We start from the raw sequence: 18,067 nt of genomic DNA, 5'->3' as shown, positions 1-18,067 counted from the left end.
TTTTTTTTCCGGCAATGTATATATAAATGACAATGGCAATAAACGGCAAAAGAATATGGAAGATTCCTACACATTGAGATGTACAGATTTTAGCTCACTCCTTTTTGCAGATGGCCAGGAAGTATTCGCGGATAAGGAAACAAAGGTCAACGAGCTGCATCATCCTTGCCTGTAATGGCAAAGCATTATAATCTATTTTCATCATGGCACCGACAACAGCAACCGTTACGAAATTGTCTCGAATGAAAAACAGCCCACAGTTGCACTAAATTATGTTTGTTTCAGACCTTGACCATTGTTTTTGCTGTAATAATATTGCCTTTTTCAGAAGTCATACACACTAATACATGAAAAATGTCTTAGCCCAGCCTTAGCTGGCCTCCTTTGAAACACAGTATTCCAGTCAACATTGTCAAAAGCTTTCTCTAAGTCTACAAATGCCAGAAACGTAGGTTTGCCTTTCCTTAATCTTTCTTCTAAGATAAGTCGTAGGGTCAGTATTGCCTCACGTGTTCCAATATTTCTACAGAATCCAAACTGATCTTCACCGAGGTCGGCTTCTACTAGATTTTCCATTCGTCTGTAAAGAATTCGCGTTAGTATTTTGCAGCTGCAAAATACCAATGGAATTGTTGATATTAAACTGTCTGAAATGTGATTGTCGTATATGTGAATGTAACACACGAGACATACGTACCGTGTAGTTGTAGAGTGCGATGCACTTGAAGGTCTGCCCCGGCGGGAAGATGCGTGGCTCGGCGTCCTGTGCGCCCAGCGCCTCCGCGTCGTGCTCCGTGCCGGTAGAGTCCGCCCCCGCGGACGGGGGCGGCTCGCTGTCGTCGGGCGGCCCCCAGTCCACGTTGGTGGGGTCGTCCCAGCCCGCAGTCAGCTGCTCCAGCCGCTGCCGCTCCGCCTCCACCATGGCTGTCAAAGCGAGGCCTCTAAAGTCTACCGGCACCCAACAGGGGACGCGAGAGCGCAGGCTCGTGGCCGACGCGAGTACGCGCAGTGCAGCTCTGCAGCAGTGCAAGCCATTGGCGGCAGCAGCTGGGGTAGTACCGGGTGGTTATAATTAAATTTTCCCTATTTAATACGCCATAACACGTAAACAAATTACCGCTATATTTGGTAGCGTTAATATCAAGGACATTGGGAAGAGAAATAATGTCGAATCAGTTTATTTGAAACACTTTTAACGTGCTGCTACGATACATCGTACCATTACATACCGGTACCATTATTGCTACAAAAGGGGCTCAATGTCGAGACACTGTGGGATGATGATGGCATTGAAACAGAGGACGACACGCGTAAGGGTGAAATACTAGACACCTTTTTCCAAAGCTGTTTCACAGAGGAAGACCACACTGCAGCTCCTTCTCTAAATCCTCGCACGAACGAAAAAATCGCTCACAACGAAATGTGCCGAAGGAATAGAAAAGCAACTCTAATCACTCAACGAAGTCCACTGGACCTGACGGGATTCGATTCTACACAGAGTACGCGAAAGAACCTGTCCCCCTTCTAAGAGCCGTGTACCGCAAATCTCTAGAGGAACGGAAGGTTCCAAATGATTGGAAAAGAGCACAGGTAGTCCCAGTTTTCAAGAAGGGTCGTCGAGAAGATACGCAGAATTGTAGGCCTATATCTCTGACATCGATCTGTTGTAGAATTTTAGAACATGTTTTTTGCTCGCGTACCATGTCATTTCTGAAAACCCAGAATCTGCTCTGTAGGAATCAACATGGATTCCGGAAACAGCGATCGTGTGAGACCCAACTCGCTTTATTTATTCATGAGACCCAGAAAATATTAGATACAGGCTCCCAGGTAGATGCCATTTTCCTTGACTTCCGGAAGGTGTTCGATACAGTTCCGCACTGTCGCCTGATAAACAAAGTAAGTGCCTACGGAATATCATACCAGCTGTGTGGCTGGATTGAAGAGTTTTTAGCAAACAGAACACAGCATGTTCTCAATGGAGAGACGTCTACAGACGTTAAAGTAACCTCTGTCGTGCCACAGGGGAGTGTTATGGGACCATTGCTTTTCACGATATATATAAATGACCTAGTAGATAGTGTGGAAAATTCCATGTGGCTTTTCGCGGATGGAGCTGTAGTATACAGAGAAGCTGCAGCATTAGAAAATTGCAGCGAAATGCAGGAAGATCTGCAGCGGATAGGCACTTGGTGCAGGGAGTGGCAATTGACCCTTAACATGGACAAATGTAATGTATTGCGAATACACAGAAAGAACGATTCTTTATTGTATGATTATATGATAGCGCAACAAACACTAGTAGCAATTACTTCTGTAAAATATCTGGGAGTATGTGTACGGAACGATTTGAAGTGGAATAATCATATAAAAATAATTGTTGGTATGGCGCGTGCCAGGTTGAGATTCATTGGGAGAGTCCTTAGAAAATGTAGTCCATCAAGAAAGGAGGTGGCTTACAAAACACTCGTTCGACCTATACTTGAGTATTGCTCATCAGTGTGGGATCCGCACCAGTTGGGTTGACAGAGGAGATAGAGCAGATCGAAAGAGGAGCGGCGCGTGTCGTCACAGGGTTATTTGGTAAGCGTGACAGAGCTACAGAGATGTTTAGCAGACTCTGCAAGAGAGGCGCTCTGCATCGCTGTATAGCTTGCTGTCCAGGTTTCGAGAGGGTGCTTTTCTGGATGAGGTATCGAATATATTGTTTCCCTCTACTTAGACCTCCCGAGGAGATCACGAATGTAATATTAGAGAGATTAGAGCGCGCCAGACAGTTGTTCTTCCCGCGAACCATACGCGACTGGAACAGGAAAGGGAGGTAATGACAGTGGCATGTAAAGTGCCCTCCGCCACGCACCGTTGGGTGGCTTGCGGAGTATAAATGTAGATGTAAATTTAGAATATGCCATCCATCAGTGTCCAGAAGTGTATGATTGCATCCTGCACAGCGGATCGAAGCATGTCCGTATGCATGCTGCCTACCTGATACGCTGCCCTTCAGATCAGCAATTGTGTGAACATTCCCCTGGTAAACCCTGTCCTTCAGGTAGCCCCACAACCAGAAATCACAGGGAATGAGATAAGACGGTCATGCTGGACTGGAATTTGGAAGCGATCGGCTGATAATTTTATTGTTCCCAAATGTGTTTCGGAGAAGCAGGTGAACTTCACGAGCAGTGTGCCTTGGGACCCCATCTTGCAAGAAAACTGTTGAGCTCAATGCGTCTCTCTCTCTCCTGTAGGGCGAATATGACATACTGGCGAAGCATATAGCAATAACGCTGGCCAGTCACACTGGTTGTTTCGGTTCTTGAGTGCCAACCTGTTCAAAAATAGAATGGGGCAATGATGAACGTAGCCCTGAAGCCACATCATAGGGTGACACGTTCACCATACACAGGAAGTTCATGCAGAGTGACTGGAGGTGAAGATCCCCACACTCGGCATTTCTGTATGTTCAGCTCACCCGTCAGAGAAAAATGAGCCTCCTCTGTCCATTGGATGGTCCAGAGCCAGCCCTCGCCAACTTCAACCCTTGAAAGAAAGTCGAGAGTGAAGTCAACACATCGTTGTGCGTCCTGTGGAGCAAGCCGCTGTACGATAACGACATAGTACAGATACATTTGAGAACAGTTCGAAGCACCTTCAGTACAGTGAACCACGGGATGTTCAACTGTCGTGACACAGCACGTGCGCTGCCTATCGGGAATTTCGCGCAGCGTTGTCTGCCATAGCAACAGCGATTTTATCAAGCGCCTGTGGTTCAACTGGTCGCCGGCCTTTTCGCGGAGCGACGCTCTGTTCTCCAGCTGATTGAACTACATCATGCAACTCACAGTAGGTGGAGGAAAAGGATCCTTCCGTAATCCTTTCAGCCGGGAATATTCTCGAAGGCAGCTACAGCATTACTGTTGTTTTAATAATAGAGTTTCACCAATAATGCCCTGCTCCTTTTGTCCAAGCTCACTTTGACTCGTCAAGAAGTTCACTGCGACTGGTCAGGTGTGTGAGTTATGAATCACGGCATCTGATCACGACACATGGTGGGAACAGTTGGAAGTGGACGGCGAATCTGTGTCGCATGGAAATCATGCACCCCATTCTCTTGACATTAGTGCTTCCAAGTTTGGTACACGTACGGTACGTAGTGCCCGTATTATGACGTATTAGAAAGTTTAGTTATAGCAGCTCGGCAGTGAGGTGACTAAAGCAATAGGACAGAGATATGTGCACATACAGATGGCGGTAGCATTGCGTACACAACGTATAAAAGGGTAACGCATTGGGTGGAGCTGTCATTTGCACTCCGGTGATTCAAACGAAAAGGTTTCCAACGTTATTAAGGCCGCACGACGGGTTTTAACAGCACGGAATGACAGCTGGAGCTAGACGCAAGGGACATTCCATTTCGAATCAATATTCCGTGACCCACACTGTCAGGAATGCGCCGAGAGTATCAACAGGTGTTACGTCTCACCGTGGACAACGCAGTGGCCGACGACCTTCACTTAACGACCGAGAGCAGCGGCTTGTCAGCGCTAACAGACAAGCATCACTGCGTGAAATAACTGCAGAAACAAATGAGGGTCGTAAGACTAACGTATCCAAAAAAATGGTTCTGAGCACTGTGGGACTCAACTGCTGTGGTCATTAGTCCCCTAGAACTTAGAACTACTTAAACCTAACTAACCTAACTAACCTAAGGACATCACACACATCCATGCCTGAGGCACACATGTGGTTTCCAGACGACAAAAGCACCGGGAAATTCACTTGGGAGGAGCAAGCTAGGCGGTGAGGTAGTGAGCCGAGTTACTAATGTCAGCACATTTATGTGAATGTTTATGAGACCGCCAATCACAAGAGTGATAGCCCAAGAGAGAGTATCGGGGCACTAGAGCTGGAAATAGGAGGAGATTGTCGGTGTTATGGTGGTGTTTGTTGCCCAAGTGTGGATTGGCGAGTGCGGAGAGCGAAGAGAGTTAGTTATTTAGTTTGACGTTCCTTGGAACGTTTGCACAATAAATCGTAATGATGTGGAGCGAGTCATTTTACATTAACATTGCAAATTATTTTGTAACTATGGTTTTTTTAATACGTTGATATAAGATAGTAATTCCTGCCCACCCCTTTTAACATTACAACAACAGAAATTCTTCTACGGAATAGAAAGGGTTGTCAAGGATAAACTTTTCCAGTTTTTTTTTTCATATTAACTTTGCTGTCTGAAATATTTTATGTAATTGGTTAAGTCATCAAAAGTTTTAGTTGCAGCATTATGCATCCATCTTTGTGCTAAAGCCAACCTTAATGTGGCATAATGAACGTCAGTTTTCCTTTTGGTATTGTCATAATGTACATCATTATTTCTTTTGAACTGCAGTACATTATTTACAGCAAACTTCATGAGGGAATAAATACTCTGTGTAGCAGTAGTCATAATGTCCTACTCCTTTAATAGATGTCTACAAGATGATCGTGGGTAAGGACCGCATATTGCTCTTACAACACGTTTTTGAACAATGGAGACTTCCTTTCGTAAAGATGAGTTAGCCCAGACCGCTATTCTATATGGCATCATTGAATAAAAATATACAAAATATGCCAACTTACTCATTTATTTCTCCCCAAGACTTGCACTGAGTCTAAGCGCAAATGTGGCTGAACTGTTTTAGGAGTTCCAAAATGTTCTTTTTGCAGTTTAAATTCTCATCAATATTTTTCCTCACCTTGTGTACACCTGTCATTGGGTAGTACGCATAGAAGTGCACAAATGAATATGTTGCGTCTTTTTAATACTGAGGATGACATCATTCGCAGAAAACGAGTAAAGGATACTTCTAAGAACATTGTTTACCTTTTCTTCTGTTTCTGTGTGTATGCTTAGACTAATTACAATAGCAGTGTCATCTGCAAAAAGAACTTATTTTGACAGTTGTATACTAGACGGATGATCGTTCACATATATCAGGAACGAAACGGTACCTAAGCTTGAGCCTTGGGGAACCTCTTACGTGATTTCTACCCAGTCGGAATAACGTCCTTGAACTGTATTGTCTGAATTACTGAGTATAACTTCCGGCATTCTTGTAGCTATATATGACATTACCAAGTGGTTGGCTATATCCTCAGTCCCATAAAACCTCAGTTTATCTAGGAAAATACTGTGATTCACATAGTCAAATGCTTTAGATAGAAGGCAGAAAATACCAACCGGTCATATATTATTATTTAATGCATGTTAAAATTTATTATATTAAGACAGCAGTGGGAACGCTACAGGAAGGGAGGCTGAGAGTTCTGTGTGAAGTGTGTGAAAGCAGAGTCTCCGTAACTCAAGGTACAGTCGCAAAGAAAACACGTAGTGAGTATGCATTTGGGAGGAAGGATCTCTTTTTGATAAACGACTGGAAGACTCGAAGTTTCTGTTTCTGTGGCTAGTTTCCAGGTGTTCCTTACGGAAGTCGGACACACTGACAGCTTATGTACGGAGGCCGGTCCTTCTCCGGTCTTCAGTGAAGGTAACCCGCACCACCAGCCTTCGAGTCGGAGAACTCCACGCACAGAAATCGTCTACTTGCAGTCCTGGTGGGTTGAAGCTGTAAGGTGTCAGGCAAATCCAACACCTTCCATGAAAACCCTGACATGATAACAAATCCGGCACTATGTCACATAGCTCCGAATAAATACTGACATTAAATTAACCAAAGTAATACGATCGACGAGTGAGCAAATGGAACACCACAGACTAACACAAGAACGCCTAAATGCATGTGATACCTTCCCACCGTGAAACAAACGCAGTTCCGAGGGGAGAAACGAGAACAGAAGCTGAGAGCAGAGTCGTGTAAGGGACACCCACATCGCCCGCTGACCGCCAAGATCACCCCCCCCCCCCCCCCCCCAGCCCATGTTAAAAGATAGAGCCCTCCAGAAGAACATTATAGATCTTACAATTACACTAAAAGGGACACACCAGTTGCAAGTTTTAGCGTGAGACTATACGCATCTCTATTACGTAGCAAACATAAAAAACATTGTCCCACCATGAAAAGTATAACGTTTTTCATTGGATAGACAGAATTTTTGCAGACGGAGCTTAAGGTTAACATTGAGACCCTGATTGGTCAGTTGAAAACACAGCCAGATAGTTTTTTTTAACCAACTTCGGTAAATTGTAGTAAAGAGAAGTTAGGAGAGAGTTGCTTCCGAGACGGTGAGGTGAGTGGAGCTGTGCTGCCCGCCACCCCCTGACGAACACCGACAAGGTAATGAACGCACGCGATGCCGCATAACAGCGCATAAAGCTCCACTCAGAACTACAGAAGTCTCATCTGCTACACCCCGTTTTTGCGTAATACTAGTGTCGATCGTCAATTAAAGCTCATGGTGTTCACATTTGCCACTCGAAGTAAAAATCTGAAACGCGATGATTTTTCTGTTATATAGTCATTGAGAAGCCACATCAGCCACTGTAATTTACGACAAGTTAGATAAGTAATTAAAGATAATTGAGGGTCACTGTAGACCATTTTGATAGTTTTCTCTCTTGTGAAACTTAATTTAAAGCTAGATTATAGATGTTATATGGTATAGGTCATCCTTCGATCCATTGTAGAACTTGGAAACCCACTCAGGGAATATTCGCTCACATTTCTGTTGAACGCAGTTGGATTTTATCATCCTGTATTAAAATATTTCCTTTTATCAATAGTGCAATTTATAAACTATGTTTTGTGAGTAGAATGAAAATTCCAATGGTAAACTTAACTGCTTTTTCGACGTTATATTACCACCTAACTAAAAATATGAAAGATTCGAACCTCTTCCACTACATTTAGTATTAAGATTGTTTTACAGGGAGTGCAGTGGAGCTGACGCTGAAATCATTAAGTATTTGGTTATATCATCGCTAGTCTCACTGAACTCTTCTGAACTCTACATGTCATGTTGGTCTGACGTCTCCTTACCAGCAACAGGTCCCAGATTCAAACTAGTCAATTCCCTAAAAACACGCTCAGAGCGTGAAAGTGGTAGGGAGACACGATATAGAACAAACAGACACCACGCAGAATGTTAGAAAGCCATGCAGAGCGCGCATGCTTTGGTGCTCTAGTAGCGGCGGCACGGCACAGACAACAGAGCTTGAGGCGAAGGCGGACAGCAGAAGAAGAGGAGGAAGAGCGCGCCGCTGAGGGAACCCACCCCACTCACCGTCCACCTCCGCGGCCTCCTGGCGCTCCGCCTCCTCGTCGCGGCCCCCGCGCTCCACCGCCGTCACCTCGGAGCCGCTGGCGTCCACGTCGCTGTCGTAGAGAGAGTCCGAGCCCGCCGCCTCCTGCCAGACACAACAGACACTTGTCAAACACCATCCACACCGTGTACGGGAAGCAACAGCAACGCTAACAGGAAACGGCATGGGACGGAAATCGGTAGATTTGGTCTACATGTACAGACAAACAAGTGATCACAATTTTTTGCCCTTATGCGAGTAGTTTTTCGGCTTAGCACTGATTGATAGAGTTGTTGGAAGCCCTCCTCAAGGATGTTGTTGTTGTGGTCTTCAGTCGTGAGACTGGTTTGATGCAGCTCTCCATGCTACTCTATCCTGTGCAAGCTTCTTCATCTCTCACTACTTACTGCAACCTACATCCTTCTGAATATGCTTAGTGTATTCATCTCTTGGTCTCCCTCTACGATTTTTACCCTCCACGCTGCCCTCCAATGTTAAATTTGTTATCCCTTGATGACTCAGAACATGTCCTACTAACCGGTCCCTTCTTCTGGTCAAGCTCTGCCACATACTCCTCTTCTCCCCAATTCTATTCAATACCTCCTCATTAGTTATGTGATCTACCCATCTAATCTTCAGCATTCTTCTGTAGCACCACATTTCGAAAGCTTCTATTCTTTTCTTGTCCAAACTGTTTATCGTCAATGTTTCACTTCCATACATGGCTACACTCCATACAAATACTTTCAGAAACGACTTCCTGACACTTAAATCTATACTCGATGTTGCCAAATTTCTCTTCTTCAGAAACGTTTTCCTTTTCATCAGGTATTCAGTTATTTTCCTCCCCAAAAAGCAATACTCCTTTACTACTTTAAGTGTCTCATTTCCTAATCTAATTCCCTCAGCATCACTCGACTTAATTTGACTACATTCCATTATCCTCGTTTTGGTTTTGTTGATGTTCATCTTATACACTCCTTCCAAGACATTGTCGATTCCATTCAACTGCTCTTCCAAGTCCTTTGCTCTCTCTGACAGAATTACAATGTCATCGGCGAACCTTAAAGTTTTCTTCTCCATGGATTTTAATACCTACTCCGAATTTTTCTATTGTTTCCTTTATTGCTTGCTCAATTTACAGATTGAATAACATCGGGGAGAGGCTACAACCCTGTTTCACTCCCTTCCCAACCACTGCTTCCCTTTCATATCCGAGCATTGCAGTCAACATTGTCAAAAGCTTTCTCCAAGTCTACAAATGCTAGAAACGTATGTTTGCCTTTTCTTAGTCTAGCTTCTAAGATAAGTCGTAGTGTCAGTATTGCCTCACGTGTTCCCATATTTCTACGGAATCCAAACTGATATTCCCCGAGGTCGCCGGCCGCGGTGGTCTCGCGGTTCTAGGCGCGCAGTCCGGAACCGTGCGATTGCTACGGTCGCAGGTTCGAATCCTGCCTCGGGCATGGATGTGTGTGATGTCCTTAGGTTAGTTAGGTTTAAGTAGTTCTAAGTTCTAGGGGACTGATAACCACAGCAGTTGAGTCCCATAGTGCTCAGAGCCATTTGAACCATTTTTTTCCCCGAGGTCGGCTTCTACCAGCTTTTCCATTCGTTGTAAAGAATTCGCGTTAGTATTTTGCAGCCGTGACTTATTAAACTGATAGTTCGCTAATTTTGACATCTGTCAACGCCTGCTTTATTTGGGATTGGACAAGGATATCGTGCGAAATTTTGTCCAGTTGGCATGTTGGATCGTCAAAATCCGTAGCTGGTTGGAGAGCCCTGCCCATTATGCTTCAGTTGGGAAGAGACCCGACGATCTTGCTGGTCAAGGTAGGGTTTGGCAAGCACGAAGTCAGGCAGTAGAAATCTCGCCGTATATGGGCGGACACTGTCTTGCACAGAATGGCTTGCCCCAAACGGCAACAAGGTGGAGCGTAGTATATCGTCGACTTTTCGCTGTGCTCTAAGGGTGCGATGGATGACAACCAAAAGGGGTCCTGCTGTGAAATGGAATGGCACCCCTGACCATCACTCCTGTTTGTCGGGCCCTATGGTGGGCTACAGTCAGGCTGCTGTTCTTCCACTGCCAGGGGCGTCTGCTGACACGTCATTGCTGGTCGAAGGGCCTCAGTTCCAGGGGACACGCGTCACTGAAGACAGTTTCACTGAAGACAGGTCTACTCCAATCAGTGAGGTTCCAGACCGAATGTGCCTGATACCACTGCAAAAGAACTTGCTGGTCTACAGAGGTCCACCCTGTGAACCCAGCCCTCTTACCGTGAGGCGCCTGTAATTTGGCCCTTGTTGTCACTGAAACACCAGCTGCACGTTGTATCGCTGATAATAATGTATCTGTGTTTCTGAGGCCTCTCTGACGATTGGTTAGTCCTGATGTTCTGTCGTCTCTCTATGTCGAGTACTGTATTCTCGATGCTGTGTTAGTCCAATTCCTACAAACATCGACGAATAGTGGCATCGCTCATATTCAAATGTCGAGCAATTCGTTGATTTCTTCGTTTCTTTGAGTTCAACTACACGTCTTCTCTGAAACGCTGCCATGTCTGTATATTGTTTATGCGTGCATCTGCGAGGCGTAGATATTGTCCAACTGAGTACAAGGAACGAAATTCACTAAGACTTTATGGCTTGGTAGCAACATGTCCCATGTTTACTACCCTTGCAAGCTGCTCGGTGACATTGCGCTGCAGCGTCACACGTTGATCCGTCAAAGTTCGCAATTTTGCATTTTCCGCCGGCAGCTGTATGAATGTCAATTTGTGACCAATTTGTATAACTCCTTCGTGGTGCGTCATTGTTTGTCTTAAATTATCTTTAAGGTGCAGGAGTTTGTTTCGTCTGGTATCGGTCTTTTAATTTCATGTGGCGGTGTGGTATCGACAAGTTCAGTTTATCTTTTGTTTTCTTACGTAAAATTTCGGAAAACTCATAAATTTGTCCACCTCTGTGGCCGAGGTAGGTAATGCAAGCCTGTGCGATGGCGGTCGACTCGGAGGTAAGCCGGTTCGAATCCTAGTGGTGGGTGAAATTTTCACTGTCTGTGTGGAGTCGCCAAGGTCACAGATTAAATTCTAAATCTCTCCGCAGTGTGTCTTGAAGTGAGGACGTGGTACATTTTTCATCGTGATCCATCCGCCGGAATGAGGATGTTATGGTTGGCGGTCCACTTGATGCTATTCGTTCGGAGTAGGTTATGTGGCGCCACTGGCTTTTCCTTTTCTCTTCTCTAGTCATCACTGTAAAACATAACACCACACTACACGCAGAAGAAAACCCTTCCGGACTAGGCGGCTGAACTTACCTCTTTGGGTCTCACAGCCAACAATACAATATGATGTTACTTTTTCTTATTATAAATTTAATTTTGAAGCCAATTTTGGATCAATAACGTTCATGGAAGTGATCCTGACGCTCCCACAAACAATTATTAGTAATATTTTTGTATTTATTTTCCTAGTAATATAAAATTAAAATATTTCAAAAATCAGTTTTTGCAAGTTTAAATTATTAGAAAAAATGGTATGTAAGATCGTGTTGAGATTTTCGGCAGGATTTGTAACACATACGTCTTGCAGCGAGCAGACGGAAGCTGCAGCTGAGCGTCCATAATGGAAGGATGTGGTAGTGTGCAGTGTTATATGTCCGATAACTCCAGAATAAATGAAAGTATTAGTGAAATCAGATGTTGAAAATAATTTTAGAAATTGCCAGTTCCACTTGTAGTATACAAATACGAAAAATCCATGCACTTAATGACTGGCTTAATTAACAGTCGCTAGGAGCATAGAGCCAAAAAGATAAGTAAAACTTACTTTTCGCTTTTGCATTGGATTGCAACCTACTCCTTATTTTGTAGTTAACTGCAAATACAGTTAAAATCTTTGTAAACTTAGTAGGCGAGATCAAACAGAAGAGGAACGTTACATTACACAATACAGTAGGAACAATAAACAATTACATCTGTAGATGATTTGAGCGTATACTGCGTGCGGAGTGCGGTACACAGAGGTCCCACATCTGGCAACAAGAACGGCTCTGGACACAGAGTAGACTAGAGATTAGATGACAATTACAGGTAAGTCATTACATGCTGCTTCTACTCTGTGCTAAAGTTCGACAACCATAGAGACTGATGTGTGGTGGCGTAGCAGTCTCTTTACAAACCTTGTCGTGGTATCTCCAATGGGTGGAAAGAACGTGCAAGGCATTGCAACAATCAAACACATTCTGTATGGAGGTATATCAAGACAGCTCGTGCAACATGTGGTCTTGCGCTATTTTGTTGAATGATAAGGTTACAGAGACCTCGAAGATACGGCAGAGCCACAGGCTTTAAAATGTAACAGTGGCTGTGGCTACGCGAACCAGAGGTGACTGGACTGTGTACCCGTTGCCACGCCAAAGCATCACGCCAGGTTCAAGGTCCACATGACGATGACGAATGCAATCTATAAATGTTCATTCAGCTGGGAACGTCTATAATGTTGGTTCTCCTTGGAACCCCCACACACGGATACATCCCTCGTGATGCAGTATACAGTACCTCGACTCGTCTGAAACACGACATGGTGTCCAGTGTTGTTGGGTGCACTACTATTAGTGTGTGCCTCTCTCTGCTGCCGCATGAAATGAAGCCACATTATGGGCCGCTGTGGTGACGTTCGTTGGCGTTCCAGGCGCCGTGGCACTATCCGTGGTGGCACTTGTTTTACTTGAAACAAACTCATTTCTTGACTGAAGTGTGCCATTGGTTGGCACTACTGCTGCCGACCGCAATCATGCCAGAGACATCTCCGGGTCGAGGTGACCTCTTCGACATGTTATTTGTAGAGTGTGCAGTAACGGCCAGGCAGCGAACGAACGTGGACGTTCCGACCGAAGCGACAGTGTAGTGTTTACGAATCGCTTAGACGAAAATGGTGCCGAGAGCAGACTGTTAACTCTTGGGCAATTATTTCTGCATCGTCGAACAACACTGTGTTGAGCTGCATAGTGGTAAGGGGGCCCTGATTAATTTTTGCTGGTGTTACAGAGATATTCGACTGCTTCCCGGACGGTAGTAAGTGTTTCCAGATACATGTTACGGTGTACGGCGGAGTGTGACTGTGCATGTGTGTCCAAAACCTAGTGACAGCAGCATTCAATAAGAAGCCCAGCGATGGAGATCGTGTGATGCTCGCCCTCGTGTGATGCTTATCGGGTCACCTTTGAACTGGATTATGTTTTGGTGATGGTTTCTGAATTGTGAGGCTGTTTTACGGTACGTTGTGGTCGCGTATCACTGAAATTTACTGCATTTGTACATATTAGTCTAAAGATTAATGTCAGAAACTGATGGTCTAGTGGCTAGTGTTGATACCGCCGGATCAGGGGGCCTGGGTTCGATTTCCGGCCGGGTTGGGGATTTTTTCTGCTGGGGACTGAGTGTTTGTGTTGTCCTCGTGATTTCATAATCATCATCATCATCATTCATGAATGTGGCTAGATTGGACTGTGTGCTAATTGGGAATGTGTACCGGCGCTGATGACCGCGCAGTTGAGCGCCCCACAAACCAAACATCATCATAAAGATTAATGCAGCCTGTGCAACTGTAATCTGAATAGTAATTATTTCTATTTGCTTCATGATACACAACGATTACGGTTGTTTGTTCTAGATGATTTTAAGAATATTGTGGTGCTTGTCTTATCCAATGTTACTGAGCTTTTAAAGAAATACTTTGAGGCAGCAGTTAAAATTGATGTCTATGATCTGTACTGTTGTGGTTAATGTTAAGTTTGTCACGTAAGAGTAAGGCTTATGTTGAGGCTGTGCTTTCGCTATATGTTTTTGAGACAGGATTAGAAGTATTGCATACCTCGCTTGACTTTATCACAATTTACTATTGCTCCTCACCTTAAAGATTATTGCTCTCACTTTGCTGTCACCCAGTCTCTTGCTTATGTAGGTTATGCCGTTATCCTGTGCCTGAAGTATACATGTTTCAGGAAACGGACTGCATTATGTTGAGAGTTATACTGTGAAGGTGACGTCAGTAACCACACCGACCGTTAAGGGATTTTCAGCAGATGTGGAAAGTGTGATATAAAGAGTGCTGTGATTTCCATAGATCAAATTGCTTTAAAGCCAGTCTCTCGTTTCTTGTATTGTTATTATTGTACTGAATGATTTTGTGTTTTATTAACAAAACTAAACACTTTACCTAATGTTTTCTGTAATTTTACGCAACGTTTGTGCTTCTTGGTTTAAAACTTGTGTTGGCATACTACTGTGACATATGAAGAAATTGTTTTAAAATTGTTGAGACTTTGTGAGAGCCGGCCGGTGTGGCCGAGCGGTACTAGGCGCTTCAGTCTGGAACCGCGAGACCGCTACGATCGCAGGTTCGAATCCTGCCTCGGGCATGGATGTGTGTGCTGTCCTTAGGTTAGTTAGGTTCAAGTAGTTCTAAGTTATAGAGGACTGACGACCTCAGATGTTACGTCCCATAGTGCTCAGAGCCATTTGAACCAAACATTGTGAGAGTTTTTCTGAGTTTTGGCAAGATATGCGTTCTTAGATATATTGGTCAGTAGCTGTGTATTGTAATGTTGTATTGATGTTAAGAACTTCTTGGCCTGATATTTAGTGAGTAACGGCTTTCTATTTGAAGATTATATAGATGTGTTAATTTTGGAGGGGTACTTGTTTTTGAAATGAATTTTACATGCATGGATCCTGTGAGTGAACCTTTGGTTATAATTCTATCCTAAAGTCGCAGTCAACCACGAAATTTAGGTACGGTGCTTAAATTAACTAATGGCACAGAAGGTATGTTTCATGGCTGTACGATCCTACACCTCTGACCGAACATGTCAGTCCTCTTGGGCGCTAGTCATATTGGGTAGTTCAGATTTTACTTGGCGATAATTATGACTCTCTTGAACCCATCGATTCAATATCGGTTCGACAGTCGTGAGATCCCAAACCAACGCGTGCAGCAGTACTGCGGAAGAATAAACTGTTGTCTCGTTAGGCCACAGGCCTTCCACTGTCCAACTGCGACACTTGCTGACAGACGTTCGTCGCTCTTACACAATTTTGCACGTGGTCTCAAACACATGCAAAGAACATTCAAAACTGCCTTCTGAATGAGAAACGACCTAGTAATCTTTCTCCTACTCACTTCGTGCGTTCTTAAAATACTAATCACTTGTATATCCAAGCATGTACGAGCGCTGTTTGGAAAGTAAGGTCCAGTCAGTGGCGAAATGGAAACCACAATGAAAATCAAAAATGTTTTAGTAGCAACAAGTACTTACACCTTCTAGCTATTTCTCTACATAGTCGCCCCTCCGACTTGGTATTTGTCGTAACGTTGTACAAACTTTCCAATACCCTCGCCATAGAAGGCAGCCGCCTGTGCTTTGCGCCAATTCTCTTAGCTGGTCCACAGTTCGTTGTCTTTTATTAAAACGTTGTCTTCAAGGCCAGAGATTCACGTGAGCAGAGATGAAAATGAGAGAGAGAGCTACATCCGGGCTGTAAGGTGAGTGACCAAATACTTTACATAGAAAACGCAGCGAGAGCGTCCTCATTGCCCCTGCAGTGTGCGGCCGAGAATTGTCATGAGCAAGGCTACGCATGACAGTTATGTTATGTGGGCTGCATGAGATCAGGCGAAATCTCTCACAGACACACACACTTGGCGCGATTACTTATTTAGGTATCTTTACGTGCTCACTGTGCGCTCAGAACATTAAAAAGCGAAATGACGCGATCGACAGGCGTATTAGAGACACTGCCCAACACATCTGTGCAGAGCTTCGGTAGGTTTCCACTTTGGTTTCCTTTTCGCGTCCGATCGGACCTCACTTTCAGAACAGACCTCGGAGTACACTTGTTGGCAACTGGATGTCTATTACGTGCTGCCTTCATGGTGTTACATGGTGGTGCAAGCAATGCACTTTTTCCAATCTTAGATGGGGTCATTCGTATGAAAATAATAATAATCGTAATAATAATATCACAGTGACACGGAAGGATTCATGATTGAAATACAGGATCAAACAATAAACACCAGATATTACAGCAAGCATATTATTTAAGATCCCAATAGCACAACAGATAAATGCAGACTCTGCAAACAACTAATAGATACAGCAGATCACATCACAAGCGGATGTACAATAATAGCAAACACAGAATACCCCAGAAGACACGACAATGTAGCAAAAATAATACATCAACAACTTGCCATACAACATAAACTAATAAAACAACACGTTCCCACATACAAGTATGCACCACAAAATGTACTGGAGAATGATGAATACAAATTATACTGGAACAGAACCATTATAACAGATAAAACAACACCACATAACAAACCTGACATCATACTCACCAATAAAAAGAAGAAATTAACACAACGAATAGAAATATCCATACCCAATACAACAAATATACAGAAGAAAACAGAAGAAAAAATTGAAAAATACATCCAACTGGCTGAGGAAGTCAAGGACATGTGGCATCAGGATAAAGTTGACATTATACAAATTATACTATCAACTACAGGCGTCATACAACACAATATCCACCAGTACATCAACGGAATACAGCTACATCCAAACGTGTATATACAGCTACAGAAATCTGTAATTATTGATACATGTTCAATAAACCGAAAGTTCCTAAATGCAAAGTAACAAATACCGTACAGTTAAAAGGAAGTCACGCTTGATCAAAGTCCACGTCACTTTCCATTTTTGACCAGACATAACGTCTGAGAAAAGAAATAATAATAACAATATTAGTTCATACTCATCATGAAGAGTTCACATTGTTGTGACTGGGATGTATGTACGTTACATTTAGGCGTTGCGAGCGGTCACAACCCATCTGCTGTGAGGTAAAGGCTGAAGACTGAGGTGGCTGTGTGTGTCCTATGGTAAGGACACCAGTATTGTCTTATCCTAGTTACCTGCGTCTTTTGGAGATTATTTATTGTAACAGAACTTATGTTTTCCACCTATATTAAAATTTTTCACTTCAAGTGTAGAGAAAAGCTGGGTACACTTTGCTTCAGCTTGATAATGGTCTACTGATCGAAACCGGTAACACCGAGCATAAAAATAAATAGCTGTTGGTCATCTACAATGAAGTTTCATAAATGAGGAAATCTTCAGAGAAAGGGAAATCTCAAAGAATCAGAACTGAAGTTTAGTTGTTATGTATTTTTTGTGTTTGAGTATAATCAGCTTCACAAAAAGTACGTGGCTGGTTGAGGGGAACTGCACAAAAAAATCCTAGTCCCGCGAGAGGTGTAGTACTGCCAGTGCTAGCTGCGGAGCGACGTTTTACGTCACTGGTTGGGAACTGACCGTGACATTTTCGGTGAAAATAAAAATAAAATAAAGTGGTTTCACACGTTAAGGTCTCTGTTTTCCACCTTCGAGGGAAAGTGCCTTGCATGTTTCGGTGTAGGAAATATGAATAACGGCCGTCTGTTCAACGTTTGATGGGTGCAGTGCTGAGTGCTGTTTCTTCTTCTTTGCCGGAGTGAGAACGCCGTGCTTGAAAGGCTTTGCTCAGCGTTCCTAAGCCTAGATGACTGCTGTGTTATGAGTTCGCATAAGTGCACGTCAGCGTCCATGTGCTTACAGTGATCCTGATAACAATAGTTCCACTAAAAATTCGACGTCAGCAATAGAGCCCCATTGTTTAAGATAACAACCGAGCAGCTCCAGCGTTTGCTCATGCGTATCAGTTCGAGCTTCCTGATTTGGCCTCTGGATTTCTCTACTTTAGCTCTGGCGGCTGTG

General features: G+C 43.8%; 1 protein-coding gene across 1 annotated transcript in view; it reads right to left on the bottom strand.

The window, feature by feature from the left end:
* LOC126365773 (protein nervous wreck) overlaps nt 1–18,067 on the bottom strand; it is a 692,956-nt gene that overhangs the window by 115,683 nt on the left and 559,206 nt on the right. Inside the window, exons 14-15 of the mRNA XM_050008297.1 lie at nt 8,218–8,341; nt 698–924 (exon numbers count right to left, since the gene is read on the bottom strand). Coding sequence (XP_049864254.1) covers nt 698–924; nt 8,218–8,341 — 351 coding nt within the window. The remainder of the gene's footprint in view (nt 1–697; nt 925–8,217; nt 8,342–18,067) is intronic.

This window comes from Schistocerca gregaria, chromosome 4 (assembly GCF_023897955.1).
Source record: "Schistocerca gregaria isolate iqSchGreg1 chromosome 4, iqSchGreg1.2, whole genome shotgun sequence".
Lineage (NCBI taxonomy): Eukaryota > Metazoa > Arthropoda > Insecta > Orthoptera > Acrididae > Schistocerca > Schistocerca gregaria.
Note: the sequence above shows the minus strand (reverse complement) of the source record. Positions and strands in the feature narration are given on the sequence as shown.